The sequence below is a fragment of the Meles meles genome, chromosome 5 (genome assembly GCF_922984935.1).
Source record: "Meles meles chromosome 5, mMelMel3.1 paternal haplotype, whole genome shotgun sequence".
NCBI classification, from domain to species: domain Eukaryota; kingdom Metazoa; phylum Chordata; class Mammalia; order Carnivora; family Mustelidae; genus Meles; species Meles meles.
In genome coordinates this window covers 13252274-13267061 of record NC_060070.1, presented here as the reverse complement: position 1 = coordinate 13267061, position 14788 = coordinate 13252274, and the positions used below count along the sequence as shown (strand labels likewise).

Genomic DNA, 14788 nt, shown 5'->3' with positions numbered 1-14788 from the left:
CAAAGTGTCCATCAACAGACATGAATGGATAAACAAAACGTGGAATGCACATACAATGGAATTCCAGCCTTAGAAAGAAAGGAAAACCTGAGCCAAGCCACAACATGCAGAGCCTTGCAGACATTAATTACGCTGAGTGAAATAAACCAGTCACAGGAGGGCAAACACTGTGTGATTCCACTCATAGAAGGTAATGGAGTGGACAAATGCACAGAGAAAGTAGAATGGTGCTTGTAAGGGATGGAGGAAAGGAGAGAAGGGGAATTACTGTTTCCTGAATACAGAGTTTTAGTATTGTAAGACGAAGAGAGTTCTGGAGACGGCTGTACACTAATGTGAATATACTCCTTGCCAGTGAACTATATTCACGAAAGTGTTTAATGGGAAATTTCCTGTTATGTGTATTTCACTACAAGTCTTCAAAAAAAGAAATAAATTTAAAACCTTTTTTAAAGATACTACTGCAAAACTCGTTATTTTTCAGTAAAGGAAATACATTTACCACGTTAATCTTCAGAAGACTGAAAGTATGAGAATCATGGTTAATGTGTTGTTAATGAGCACCATCTCTTTCGCAGGTAAGAGCCAGAAAAGGAAGAAGGCACAGAGAGAACAGGTGGTTTGCTTAAAGTGTTATTAACCAGCAGCAGCATCAGGGTAGAACCTGTCCTCCTGACTCCACATCCACGGACATCTTCAACAATAGCATGTTATTTCCTGTGTCTTTTTTGGAGACGTTGTTTCAAACATGTTCTCCTAAATTCTGACTCCTTTAAAAAAATGTTCAGTATTCTAGGGGTGTCTGGGTGGCTCAGTCGGTTAAGTCTCTGCCTTTGGCTAGGTCAAGATCTCAGGGTCCTGGGATTGAGCCCCAGGCTGGGCTCCCTGCTCAGCGGGGAGTCTGCTTCTCCCTCTCCCTCTGCCCTCCCCCCCCCCCCCCGCTCCTGCTCTCTCTCTCAAATAAATAAATAAAATCTTTAAAAATATATAGTCAATTTTTTTTAAACTTCCACTGTATAGTTGCCTTTTGAAATGTTCCTGAAATGTGCTCTAAGGGGGACCAAACACAGCAGCACAATGACAGATGAGCTCATCAGTAAGCTATTCTGTAGAAGCAGCTGGGTCCTTGGCCCTTAAAAAAGCTTGCTCCACAGGGATGATAAATCTGCAAATAACAACTTCTCAGGAAAATCCTCATCTGTAACTAAAAGTTCAGCTCATCCCATGGGCCACGTGTCATGCTATTGCTTGGGAAATGTACACAAGCCTCACCACAAAATCATGTATTACCTGAATTCTTCCTCCAGGTTAGGAACCACTGAGCTGAAAATTCCCCCAGGCCTTCTAGTTCATGCCTCTGTTTTATAGCTTAAAATCAACTTTTACACAGAGTTAGTAGAGCATTTTTTAGAATGTTCAGCATAAGATAGGCCATTCTTGACAGAAGAAACCATTTCCGGTGTCTAAAAACCCTTAGCCCAATTCTTTTACAACCCTAAATCATGGTATCATGCAACATTTCACCTAAGCATATATAAAATTGTCTTTCTTTGTGTATTCCTTTGATTTTTTTTTATATCTTTTCTAGTGCATTTGATCTTCTCAAAGTTGCTCTGAATTATGTAAAGATATTGTGCTTGGTCAAAGCGTACTTGTAAGAAAATGGATCCATAGAGAGTTACATCACTGACCCAGGAGTACCCCACTTTGTAAGAAACTGCAAGACTAAAAGCCAGGTGATGTTTTGCCTTATACCATGTGGAGAAATCCACCTTCCTGCTGCTTGCTTAAAAGAATTTGTGAGTTATATACACATACATATATCAATATATTTATACAGATAGTAATATCTATACACATATTAAAAGCTATATAAACATACATATAAATGTAAGTTAAAAATATGGATCACTTTATTTTTAAGTTAGTATATGTGTGCTTATGTATTCCATCACCTGATGGCTATTTTAAGAAGTTTTAGAATAAGAGGCATTTCTGATTTTAAAACTTATGGATTGGGGCATCTGGGTGGCTCAGTGGGTTAAGCCTCTGCCTTTGGCTCAGGTCATGATCTCAGGGTCCTGGGATCAAGTCCCGCATCAGGCTCTCTGCTCAGCAGGGAGCCTACTTCCCTCTCCCTCTCTCTCTGCCTGCCTCTCTGCCTACTTGTGATCTCTCTCTGTCAAATAAATAAATAAAATCTTAAAAAAAAAACCCTTATAACTATATGTATTACAGCTATTGGAAGTGATGTGGAGATATATATATATATATAGACATGAACACATATTGATAATATACTGATTAGCGAGAAAATCGTTACAATATTATACATAGTGTCATTTTATTTTTGGAAAACTTGGAAAAATATTGAAAACTTAGAGAAATATTGAAAACACATACACCAAAATGTTTAAGTGATCACCTGAAATTGGGAAGACTGTGATTCATTTAATGAATAAACTATCTTCATTCATTTATTTCTGTTTGCCTCCTTATCTCTCTTTTTTTATTTTGCTTAATTTTATTTTCTAATTTTTCTAAATGAACACATAATATTCCATAGGATTTTTAAGCACTTTCGAAATTAATTTAATTTCCAACAAGCAAGAAGATGGATTGTATCAATAACAGAGCAAGTAAAACAGAGAGAAGGTGTGGAGATGTGTGCAGAAGTCCTATGAGGAGGGAGAGTGCTGCATCCCCTGAATGGGCGTATCAGCCAGTGCTGTGATCTAAGGGGATGGTCCTCTCCTACAACCCAACCTACACCATTGAGTCTGGTATCCTCTTCCAAACTGGCAGTGCCCAATCATATCACTGCTTCCTGAGAATAAGACAAAAGAAACAAAGAATTTCACAGTCTTGGTGTTTCACAATTGATTATGTAAAGTTAGGAAAGATTTTCAAGGAGCATCATATTGCCAACACAAGTCATTGTTCCCACATCATATGAGTTGAGCAACAGGAAGTTATTAAAAACAGCCTGCCCCAAGTATAGATAGAGCTGATCCTAAAGCTTTAATGGAAGACCATTATTCTAGAAATCCATTCTGGGATCTACGAAGGAAAATGAATGTTAGCACACAACGATAGACAGCATCAGAGACAATAAATAAATTAAACCAAAGTCCCCTTTAAAGATCTTTCCTACATGCCTGAAATTTTTTTTTAAGATTTTGTTTATTTATTTGACAGACAGAAATCACAAGTAGGCAGAGAGGCAGGCAGAGAGAGGGGGAGGCAGGGTCCCCACTGAGCAGAAAGCCCGATGCGGGGCTCAATCCCAGGACCATGGGATCATGACCTGAGCCAAAGGCAGAAGCTTTAACCCGCTGAGCCACCCAGGCACCCCATACCTGAAATTTTGACAAGGGAAGTAACAGAATTCAAAATGTCCTCAATAATTCTTACATTCAGATTTTCGAGTGGTACATAAACAATCCTCACCCATGAGTGGTCACCCTGATGTAATTGCTCACTTACAGCAACTAAAACATCCTACGTTGCCCTATGTCAGTATTACACCTTCCAATTTCCACTTTAGGGCACTCTAGGAACTCTAGGAACATATACTGGCAAAGAGTTCATCAATTTTACACAATTAGTCTGAATTGCCTTCTCTGAAGAAACATTTTTAAATATTGGAATTTTGTTCAGGATACACTCAGAATTTGGTTATTGACTAACAATAAATGAAGCTCAAATAAATTAGAGCCTCATTATTAATAAAGTATCTCATTTTGGTATAATTAACATAAGTTTTCGGTATAAAAATATAAGATGCTCAATAATGCGTTGATTCATTGCTTTATATAACTAATTGATGGTTAAGCAATATAATAAGTAATTCACTCAAAATATACTGGTCCCCACTCTGTGCCTACCACAGTGTGCTCTAGTGACACAGTTTAAACGAGAAAGGTAAAGAATATACCCTCAGCTGTTTACACTGTAATTGGTGAAAGAACAAAAAAAGAATATAATAAGCTCTGATTCAAGTATTCATAAAATTCCTCAGAAATTTTTTCCAATCTATGGTAAGCTCCTGCAGACATCTTTCCAGAATCTGTGCTAATAGGTGATTGCTAAGGAAAGGTGCAGAAGACTTCAGTGTGTTTTTCCAAGGGAAAATGAACCCATTCTTTATTTTTCTTATCTGAAAGAAAGACACTTCACATTCACTGAAACTTCCAGAAGAGTTGTCTCACAGAAAGAGAAAGTCTGGCTTTCAAGTATCATTTTCTGCAAAAGTAAATTCTACCTAATCTAAAAACTGATTAGATCTTTGCTATAGAGATTCTCATAAAACTGACTCCAAGAGGGGCACCTGGGTGGCTCAGTGGGTTAAGCCTTTGCCTTCGGCTCAGGTCGTGATCCCAGGGTCCTGGGATTGAGCCCCACATCAGGCTCTCTGCTCGGCGGGGAGCCTGCTTCCTCCTCTCTCTCTCTGCCTACCTGTGATCTCTCTCTCTCTCTCTCTCTCTCTCTGTCAAATAAATTAAAAAAAAAAAAACTGACTCCAAGAAAAATCCCTTCCTCCAAAATTCACATGCAGTGCACATGCAGCTGAAGACCAAAAACACACGATACAGACCCAATTGCTTGAACTCACAGGCACGTGAAACCGTTCAGATGGTTAGAGAGGAAGCAGGTCACTGTTGGGCAGGCGGGCTAGACTCTCGACACTGAAAAGTTTCCATAATACGTATTAAACAGATATTAACCTTAAACCTCCTCAGTTCTCATGAGATAAAAAGTTGGTCGATTCACCTCTTCTAGGTGAAGTCCAGGGGCCCCAAGCCTCCCTTGAGTTGTTGATGCAGTAGAATAAATGAAATCAATGAACAGTTACTGAACTACCAAACAATACAAGTTTCTGGTAATTTTATACAAAGAATGTGCAAAACTAAAAGAAACAGTACAAGACCCAAACAGTAAAAGACAATGAGTCTAAAGGAAATTCACATTTTTAACCATCTTCTTCCTCCCTCAGTTTTTATATTATTTTCTCAATTTCCCAGGCTCCAAAACTTGGAATCATTCTTATTTTAGCCTCAAATGTTTTGTGTCTTATATACAAGCACTCAACAGACTTTGCCATTTCTTACAGTTAAACATGTCCCACATTTTTACTGTGTCGACTACAGGCTAGGAGTTCCCATCTCAGTGCCTGCATTTTGCCATATCTAACTGACCTTCTAGAATCTCCTTTATTCTCCATACATCTCATTTACTATTGCTAGATTAATATTTTCACTTGCTAATTTCATTAGATCATTTTCAGACTCAAGAACCTACAGTGGCTCCCTGCTATCTACTGGACCAAATTCACATTCCTGCATGGTGCATTTGATGCCCTCATGTTCTGGCCCCATTTCACCTCTCCCGGGGGACACCAAGCAGCCCAGGGGAAAGAGCCTGGCCTTGGTATTGGCAGATCATGTTTTTTAATCTCAGCTCTGCCATTTACTGCTGATGGGACTTTGAGCAAGTTACTTAAATTCCCTAAGCTTCAGTAAACTCCCTTGAAAAATGGGAATAATAATATCTGTCTTGCTAGGTTATGGGAATTCAGTATAATGCTCAACACAGTAGGTGGGCACTGTTCATTTATATTTTCATTCCTTTGTTCACATAGTCTCCCAACTGGAATGCCCAACCCCCTACTCTTCTTCCCTGGAGGGGAAAAAAAAGGGAAAAAAAGCTGTTTTCCAAGGCAGATCTTAAGAGAACCTTCTCCCTGAAAATTTTCTATATTCACTGCAATGCACAGAAATAATGTTTTCAGATTAGAAAAAACTGTGTTTACCTCATAAAGGAAATCTTTGACCAAGGAAATCACGCGGTTTGGAAAATGATTTTTTCTTTAAAAAAAAAAAGAAAATCATATCTTTTAGATAGGACAAAAAGAGAGAGAGAAACTTCCAGAGATTTAAAAAAAAAAATCATTGTGGCAGAACTCCCTCACATTTGGCCCAGACTATTTCTCCTAAGCCTAGAATTTACAGAATTCATCTATACTGCTCAATTCAGAACATTTTTTTACCAATTTTTCTTTGATTATGTCATTTATATAGCTCTTTCTTCTCTACTAGTCTAGAAGCTCTTAATAGAAGAAATGTAGACTCTTGTTTTTTATTCCTATAATTGCATTTACAACTGTTAGCCAAAATTATTCTTAAGACCTCAATCATACCGGTAGAAGGATATGTAGGTGGGTTGGTAGATGGGTGAGTAGGTGGATGGATGATAAAGTTTTCATGTTAGGTTCACTTAAAAAGAAAATGTTTTAAATCTACTCTCTGTAACTAATATTAAACTATGCTTTGTTAATTAAAGCATAAATTATTTAGGCAATGCATCCAAGTCGTATGCCAGAGTAATGTATATGTCCCCTTGATGTATTTTAACAGTCCACACACACTCTGGATAAAGCAAGAAAATACATCACTGAGATGAGTAAATGTTCTCTGAATAGAAACATTTCAGAACCTCACTAATTTTAAATGGGTTATATAATATGCATTTACTTTATAATCTGTCTGGGTATAAATAAAATCCAAAATACCTTTCCCAGGGAACTAAGCAGGATTTTAATGAAGCATTCTCAGAAAAGAAAAGTAAGTTACAGCAAAAATGGGAAAATCTAAAACCTTAAAAAAGTAAGACAGTTTTAATAACTAAGTAATAACATCTTAAGGACTTATTTTGTCACTAATTTGTAGTGACATGCCTGAAGGAAAACAGTGACTCAGAATTTTGCTTCTCCTTCGCCAAAGAGAAGTTGGTGCCAAACTTCTCCAGCTGTGCTTGATATCCAGGTGAAGGGCTAGTGTGCAGGGCGTTCCCCGGGACACCTGCCATCCCTCTGTCTACATTTCCGCTCCCAGTCTGATGATCCTGATCAAGAGACCCTTGTTTACAACCAGGGGACGTGGTTAGAAAGAAATCTTTAAAAAAATACATAGTCCCTCATAAAAATTCCCCAAATGGGAGCAGACCTACTTAGGACCATGGAGCCCTCCTAGTGTACCTCAAATTGCACTTTTTTTTTTTTTTTTTTGGTATTTATTTTCAAGATAACAAGTGGAAATCTCTTTACTGGAAAATCACTTTCCATCAAAAGCGGTCTTTATCCACCCCATTGCTCACATGTCCTAAGGGTAATGAAAATGTTGATGATTCCTAACCCTTACATAGTTTATGAAATCAACAAATATTAATTGAGTGCCTAGTAAGTGTCAGACACTGCACGAATGATATATTTGTGGTCCTGCCCTACAGAGAATAACAATTATGGAAATCAGTAAGCCTAACAAACATGTACAAAAGAGAAAGAGGACTATAAAACTGAGAAAAGTATATGCTGCTACGGGAACAGGCAGAGCTGCTCTGATTTAGGTCAGAGGATAGAGTAAGACCACGTAGAACAAAGGCTACTTAAGTTGAAATTTGGTAAGAAGGCCAGCAGGATTCTGTGGGAGAAAGAAAGACTTTTGGGCATGGAGATAGACAATTTTCTGAGCAGAGCAACAGCGTATGCACAGAGGCTTAAAGAAAGTGTCAGCCTATGTGGCGTTAACAAGGGATTTTTTTTTTTTTTTAAATTCTGTAGTTGAAGCTTGGGTGGTGAAGGGGCAGGGGGCAAAATAAGAAAGATACAGTGCAGGAGACTCTCCTAAGTGAGGGAAGAAATTTATACTTTATCCCGGGGAAAGGGAAAACAATTGCGCAATTGCAAGTGCAGGATTGTGAACAGTCTGAATTTTTACGGCTGTACAACTTAAATATGGTTTCGTAAGACCTGCCACACATTCTTGCATGCTGTAGCACTTTCTGAGCATGTAATACAGGGTGTGAAAATGGCAGATGAGTGTCTGGACTTGACCTTTCTCAAGGAAATCCGGGTGGGGCTGTCTGAGGCAGCAAAGCGTCATGAAGGAAGAAGGTACTCCATGCATCCATCACTAGGTAGCAGGACAACAGAGAGGCGCCCAGGATGGGGAGGGTGGCGCCTCTCCTCAGGTAGGTGTCAGAGACCAATAGAGACAAGCAAAGGGGTCCCACGAGATCACCATACCTTCATCTGAGAATTACCCTAGCTTCCACCTCTAGAGCTGCTCCCAGAACCCTACTGGGTCATTTATCCCAGTGTCTGCATGGGGTCAGGCTGCCAAATGGTAACAAGCCTGGCTGCGGAGTCAAAGGAGCTCAAGGTGGTCTGTTTCCCCCCCGCCCTTACTACCTGCGTCTCTTGGAAGCTATGCACACACTCTCCCTGCCTCTTAGCCTTCCCAACTTGGCGACCATTACTACCTCGGAGGGTGTTTCTGAGAAGAAAGAGCATGTGTGAAAGGTACCTAGAATATCCCTTGGCATAAGCAGAGGCATTCAATAAAAGGTGGTTCTTGCTGGGAGGCTACTGGCTCCATTACCTCCCAGCATCAGGCCATGGAAGAAAGAATAAGGAATAGGGAAGGGAGAATAATGAGAAGTTTGCTCATTAGGTGTAGGTGACTTGGAAGCTACTTTGTTGAATCTGAATTCCTTGGGTGGCAGAAAGTAAATAAATCTTCTTAGCTTGAGGATATGTGTTTGGCTCTTATTTCACAGTTGACATTCACACAGATACCAGGAATATGACTGTTAATTAAGTGTTCATTGAGTAGCCTTTTTTTCCCCCGTAACAAACATATAATTAAGATGTCAGGGTATGCACGCACACCCACTCTTGTGGGTGTGTGTGTATGTGTGTGTGTAAAGAAAGAGAATTCTTCTATAACAGAGTCGTAGAATGAAGGAGTTGGAAGGTCCTTCTGCACATACCACTAGTTTATCAGGATAATTTCGAGGCCAGATAACAGTTAACTCATTCTCTCTTCAATGTTGCTAATCTAACTCTATTTAAATACATGATTTGTTAACCAAATATTGCTTTATAGATTTGAGTGAAGGCGAGTGAGGACTAGGTGCTGAAGTGTGTCTGGCATTCTTTCCTTTTCTTCTTTTCCAATCTCATCTCAGCCCACACTTCTGTTCCTTCTGAAAGCATGAGGTTCCTAACACCCCAAATAGGTAACTGTCCTCTAAGTTCCTCCAGTAAGAGAGCTTTAGACAAATGAGACAATGAAGCCACATCGGCCAAATCTGTACCCATGTGTGAATCAAAGGGAGCTTCCTTTAAATTCTATAAGACAGCACTCAGAACATATTTGTTGAATAATTTGTTTGAGAAAATTAATGCCATACTTCTATTTGAGTTTGTTACTTACCATGGATGTGCCATGCCCCATCAATACCTAATCCTTCCAACAGCCTCTGGAAATTCCCAGAGGGTATTAGAAGGTGTATCAGTAAGTCCTCCTGTTTTATAAAAGATGCAGATTATCACTTGCCACAACTACCCAAAAGCAAAAGTCCAAAATAATATGAAACAAGAGGAAGAAATTTATATTGACCTTAATTCCTCTGAGGAAATAATCTGTGCTCCTTTAAGAACAATTCCTGAAGATAGAAAGTGAGATCCCAGCCCCACGTTGCCCTAAACTGGGTAAAACTACTCCACATTAGACAAGAGATGATGGATGTATCCAGAAAAAGAGATGACAGGAGAGAAGGGACATAGTAAGGACACCGCATACTCTGCAAGGTGGTTCTTTCTTGCAGCCCTCCCAAATCTTCAATAAAGTTGTTAAAGCTCAAAGGAGCCTCGAAACTCAAAACACCATGGAACTCAAAACACCATGTTTTGCACAGGGTGAAACCAAAGCATACGCTTAAGAACAGGGCTGGAGAAGGGTTGTAGAGAGAGAAGCGTGGGAGTGGGAGTGAGAATGGTTATTCCAGAGCACTGGAGTTGGATTTGGGTTCAGTTTTACCAAACCTTTACAGGACGGGTGCCTAGGGGCACATGGGTAACATAAATTTCTTATTAATGGTCAATGAATGTAAATTTGTCTACTAAAAATCTTACCCGCAAACTATACCCAGAATTTATATTATGTTCGTGATGTTACATGTTACATGATCTAAAGCTCTGTTGCTTGAGTGATAGGCATCCACAAGCCATTTTAGATGTATGGTGTCATTAAAAAAAAAAAAAAAAAAAAAGGTCCAGCTTATGGGCAGTCCCTAAGTAAATTCCCCTTAACTGATGAAAGGACATCCATTGCTGATCTTCACCAGACCCCAAAAGAAACTCCAGCTCTCCTGAGATCAGCGATTGGCTATTGGGGGTTAGTGGAGAAAATTCCTATATGAAAAGTCCCTATTCATTCCATATTCAGCAACATCATTGTCCTTAAAATGTTTCCAGCCAAGAAAGATCAGCAAACCTTCTAACAATAACTTTATTTCCAGTCCTTCCCAACAGAAAACTAGCCTGTAAAGCAGACCACAGAAGGGTACTGCTAATTAAAGATAAATTAGGCAACTTTCTTCAAGCCTTGTCTGATCATCCCTCTTTAATGCCATCACTCAGCGTGCCAGGGAACAAGAGCCAACAGTCAGCAACACAGGGCAGGTTAGTGAGTCCAAAACCAATTCACTCAATAAAGAAAGGCAGAAGAAAACATAGTAAAGAAGGAGAAATGAAAATACGTTCTGTGGACTGAATCAATTTACACCCTTAATATGTCTTAAAGCTCATGCCCTTTTTTCATAGAAATCTTCATAACACAAAGTTTCCATATAAAGTGCTGCCCATGTAAATCCTGAAATGAGTACAATTTTGTCATGGAATAGTAACATTAATAGACACTGAAAACCTCCTTCAGGAAGGATATAAATTTGGACACCCCTCTCCAACCAAAGATGAGTCAAGCAGGATGATTTTTCTCTTGCATAAAATACAGTAGAATAACCCACATATCTCTTGAATCAGGAACGGTTTCTAGAACTTACTTGTTTTTTAGGTCAGTTCCAAGTCCCAGAAATAAAAAATGAACTTCCCCAAGGGACCGCCTGCTCCTCAGTGGTCTTTAATCCACCCTTGTCAAAGCGGCTGAAAAGGAGAGGAAGAGAGTAGACTCACCATTTGATTGCTGTACCAGTATAGCGATGTTCCCTTCAGCACTACCCAGAACTTTTTCCATTTGTTGCTCAGGAAAGTTCCTTTTTCCTTTTTCTTATACAGCCACCCTTGGCAGTCAGCATGTCCCAGGTCTTTACAGGATATCCTCCTCCGACTCATCGTGAAGAACCCTGCAACAATTATATGAAGAGGTAGGTAACATATTATCCTGGTTTATGTGACAGAGTGAAAGGTAACTGTAAATTGTTTACCTGTTGGGAATTGGATTTTTTACCAAGACGCATGCAAAGTAAATGCAAAAAAAAGACTAATTTCTTTATTTTATTTTTAATCATTCATTTGGTGCTTAGAAGGTACAAGATAGGACCAAAGAAACAGTGAGACTAGAATGCAAGTGTTAGTCTAAGAATATTATTCAATAAGAATAAGTTGAAAAAAATTAAAATCGTGAGGCTGGCAGGCACATCATTGCCCTAACACAGCTCCTTTCAAAATAATAGCAGTCATTATGCAATAGATGGAGAAGGGTTAATGCCCACCTAAACACAGCCACTTCCCGACTCAGTGCCAGCTTTCCTAAGCTTTATTGACATACCACGAGGGATTAATCCAAATGAACAGCATGCCGTCATTTCTTAAAATCGATCCAAAAATAACCAAAAATTTAATCCTCCATCCACCTTCTGATATTAGCATTAAGACAGACAAAAATCTGACCCCCAAGAAGGCATCGGACAGAAAACCCACACTCACGCACACAAAAAGGGGATAAAGAAACAAAAGAGATCTAATTACCTTGAGTTTTCTTTCTCTGCTTCTGACGCAAGGGAACCTGCTGATAATGCAGGAAGGAAAGAAAAGAGGAAATTTCTGATTGTGTTGTAACATTTGTAAAGAGAGAAGGAGGGAGGGGGCGGCAGTGTTTATGAGCAGGATGGAAGCTAAAAAAAACTCCAAGCAGAGCTAAAGGGGAGCTACTCGCTGAGGCACAAAATGTGCTAATTAGAATCGGTAGAGGCTGAGCTGAACCTGAAGAAAGATACAAAGACCTGTAACTCGGCATCTATCACTAATGTTTCCTGTTTCCACCACAAGCAGCTTTCGAGCTATCACTTCAGTTAGGACAGGATGATGAGCACTGGAGTTCTTAAAAATAGTGAAATATTTCCCCTTTGAGAGTGTGTGCGTGTGTGTGTGTGTGTGTGTGTGTGTGTGTGTGTGTGTGTAGAAAAAGAAGAAAAAGAAGAAAACCAGATCCTGCTTCTTCTCCTGCAATTTCTAAATAACACCCATTATTTCAATAAACTGGGAAGATAACTGTGATCTCACAATATTATAGGTTCACATCAGATTATTAAATCCAAAAAAAAATTATTAAATCCATGGCCCTGCCCCCACATAACATGATACGTAAAGCCCGTGAATTAAATATCCCAGAAAAAGAAATTCCACAACATCTTTTGGTGATATCTAAGCAACTCTCAACTCTACTTATCAGGAAATTCTTATCTACAGCCAGATTTAAATTACTCATTCTGTCTTTAAGCATCTTTGGATATTTCTCACATGTCTTACAGAAAATAAATTAATTTCAACTTCTATGTTATGCTAGCTCTTCAAATATTCAAATCAGACATAAGATAACATATGTGAAGTACACATCTTTCACAATACACTTTAAACAATTTGTGTCAGATCAGACTATCAGCAAAAATAGATAACAGCAACCAAAAAATGCTTTCAAATGACCTTGTGTATGTGTGTGCATAGAGACATTTTAGATTAAAGAAGTTTCACTTTTTTTCCACAATATCTAAGCTGAATTTACTCAGATTTAAAAGACTTAATCTTATATGTTTACAAGTAGAGAATTTGAAAACACTGTGCATAATTGCAGAGCTGCTCTCATAGTTGGCATGTAATCATAACGACATTGTCTAATGTTACTGTAGAGGCACTTGGCTACTATATTCTACATAGTTAACTATCGATCTACCAGCTATTGTAGATGGTTCTATATGTGTGAAGAGGGAATATGATATAGGGGTAAAGGGGTGGGATTTGTAAATCCAGAGGCCTGAAATCAACTCCTTGCTGTCATAATTAGTAGCTGTTATTATGCAGGGAAAAGTTGATTTACCACTAAGAACCCACTTCCTCATCTGCAAAAGCAAGATATTTCTAATAATTCTAATCCTATGCGTGTCATAGATATTCAACAAGATTGTATATGAAAAGGCTCCAAAAACTAAAAAACATTGTATTATTACAGATATAAGCAAATACTTCATACTAATAAATAAAAGTTTCAGCATTTTTGGAATAAGTAAGACTTGTATTTCCTTCAGCAATGTTGATAAAGTTAATGTGCTTAAATTATATTTCCTGGGAAATCTCACACTGACTTTTTATTTTACAAATGTTAGAATAAAATTTTATCCCTGAAGTCATCAACAATCCATCCTTGCAAGACACAAGACATAACAAAGGCAGTAACTGCCCTAATTTTTAGGCAAGAATAGATTTATTAGTCATGACATGTGACTAAAATTTAAGCATAGGATGACCCCAAGGTCCTGGTCTCAGCTCCAGTTCCCTGAACATCTCCCACCCTGACTTGCATCTTGGACTAAAATTCCCACCATTCTCTCAAGTGGTCTCCTGGGGTCTTTTTACTATGCAATTATCTGAGATCAGGGAAATCAGTTAGTACCTATTCAAAAATTTTATCTCAAATACATATATCATTTGGACAGTTAAAACTTAGGTGAGAGCCAGGACTAAAGGCAGAGAAGAGAGTAAATAAATTTAGATGTGGGAACAAAAGCATTCCCAAATGGTTCTGGCCCCAGAAGAACAAGGTGAATCACACTGGTCCATACAAAAATAGCAACTCTCAGAAGAACAAAAGAAAGGAAAGTGTCAAGAGAAGAATTGTAGAACCTGTGAAGGGAGGCAGCACTCAGACCATCTTGCCTCACCGAGAACCAGTGAATTTCCTCCATCTCCCCCTTCTGAGCTCCAGTGGGATTGAGAGCACTCCAGATCCTGCATCCAAACTTAGGGCTGGCTCCAGAGAAAGCCCAAATGAAACTAGGTTTTGTCCCAATTTTGCCAAGACCAGCCCTCAGTGTTAGCTAGATTCTTGTGCCTAGGCTGGGTGAGAGTGGGCGCTCCAGGCAGAAGGATGGTGAGCACCTAACACCAAAAAAGGATTTTTAAGGAGGGTAAAGGAGTTTAGTCATTGAGTATACCCTCCTCTGACAATACTTCCCTAAGACAAATTATTATAAAATCTATATTAACTGTTCGAACTGTTTCCCCCGACCAGAAACAAAGTATATATTATAGAAATAACAAATCATCAGGAGTTTCAGTTTCATTTGGTGTATATGAATTTGAAACCTACCTTGGTTTACATGAGAGAATGAAAACAATCTTGAGAACTTCAGTGAGTTTAAGATACATCTTACTCCTCACAACAGGAAGTGGAACCCACGAACTAGTCCGTTTCAAAAAGATCTTACGGTGTGGTTTTTTTCACTAAGTAAGTGAAAAAAAGCCAAGCTGCCAGTTGAGCAATTTATGAGATAGTTTTTCAAAAAAGGAATTATAATTCATTATCATAACAAGTATCCAGAGCCTAGTAAAATCTTCCCATTGGGATGCTGTGGGTAAAAGTGAAGAATTACTCTAAATTCTGAATTTACACTAACTTGGTCCTAAAATATGGGGCAAATTTTTCTTTTAAAT

At 38.8% G+C, this 14788-nt stretch overlaps 1 protein-coding gene across 8 annotated transcripts in view; it reads right to left on the bottom strand.

The window, feature by feature from the left end:
- Positions 1-14788, bottom strand: part of IPCEF1 (interaction protein for cytohesin exchange factors 1) — a 186734-nt gene that overhangs the window by 65932 nt on the left and 106014 nt on the right. For 2 of the 8 annotated variants that reach the window (XM_046006852.1, XM_046006853.1), the window contains 2 exons: positions 11831-11867; positions 11036-11205 (listed from right to left, as the gene is read on the bottom strand). In XM_046006852.1, coding sequence (XP_045862808.1) covers positions 11036-11205; positions 11831-11867 — 207 coding nt within the window. Of the gene's footprint in view, positions 1-11035; positions 11206-11286; positions 11306-11574; positions 11708-11830; positions 12109-14016; positions 14056-14788 lie in introns of those variants that run through there. The other 6 variants (XM_046006851.1, XM_046006850.1, XM_046006849.1 and 3 more) reach the window with 6 other exon arrangements.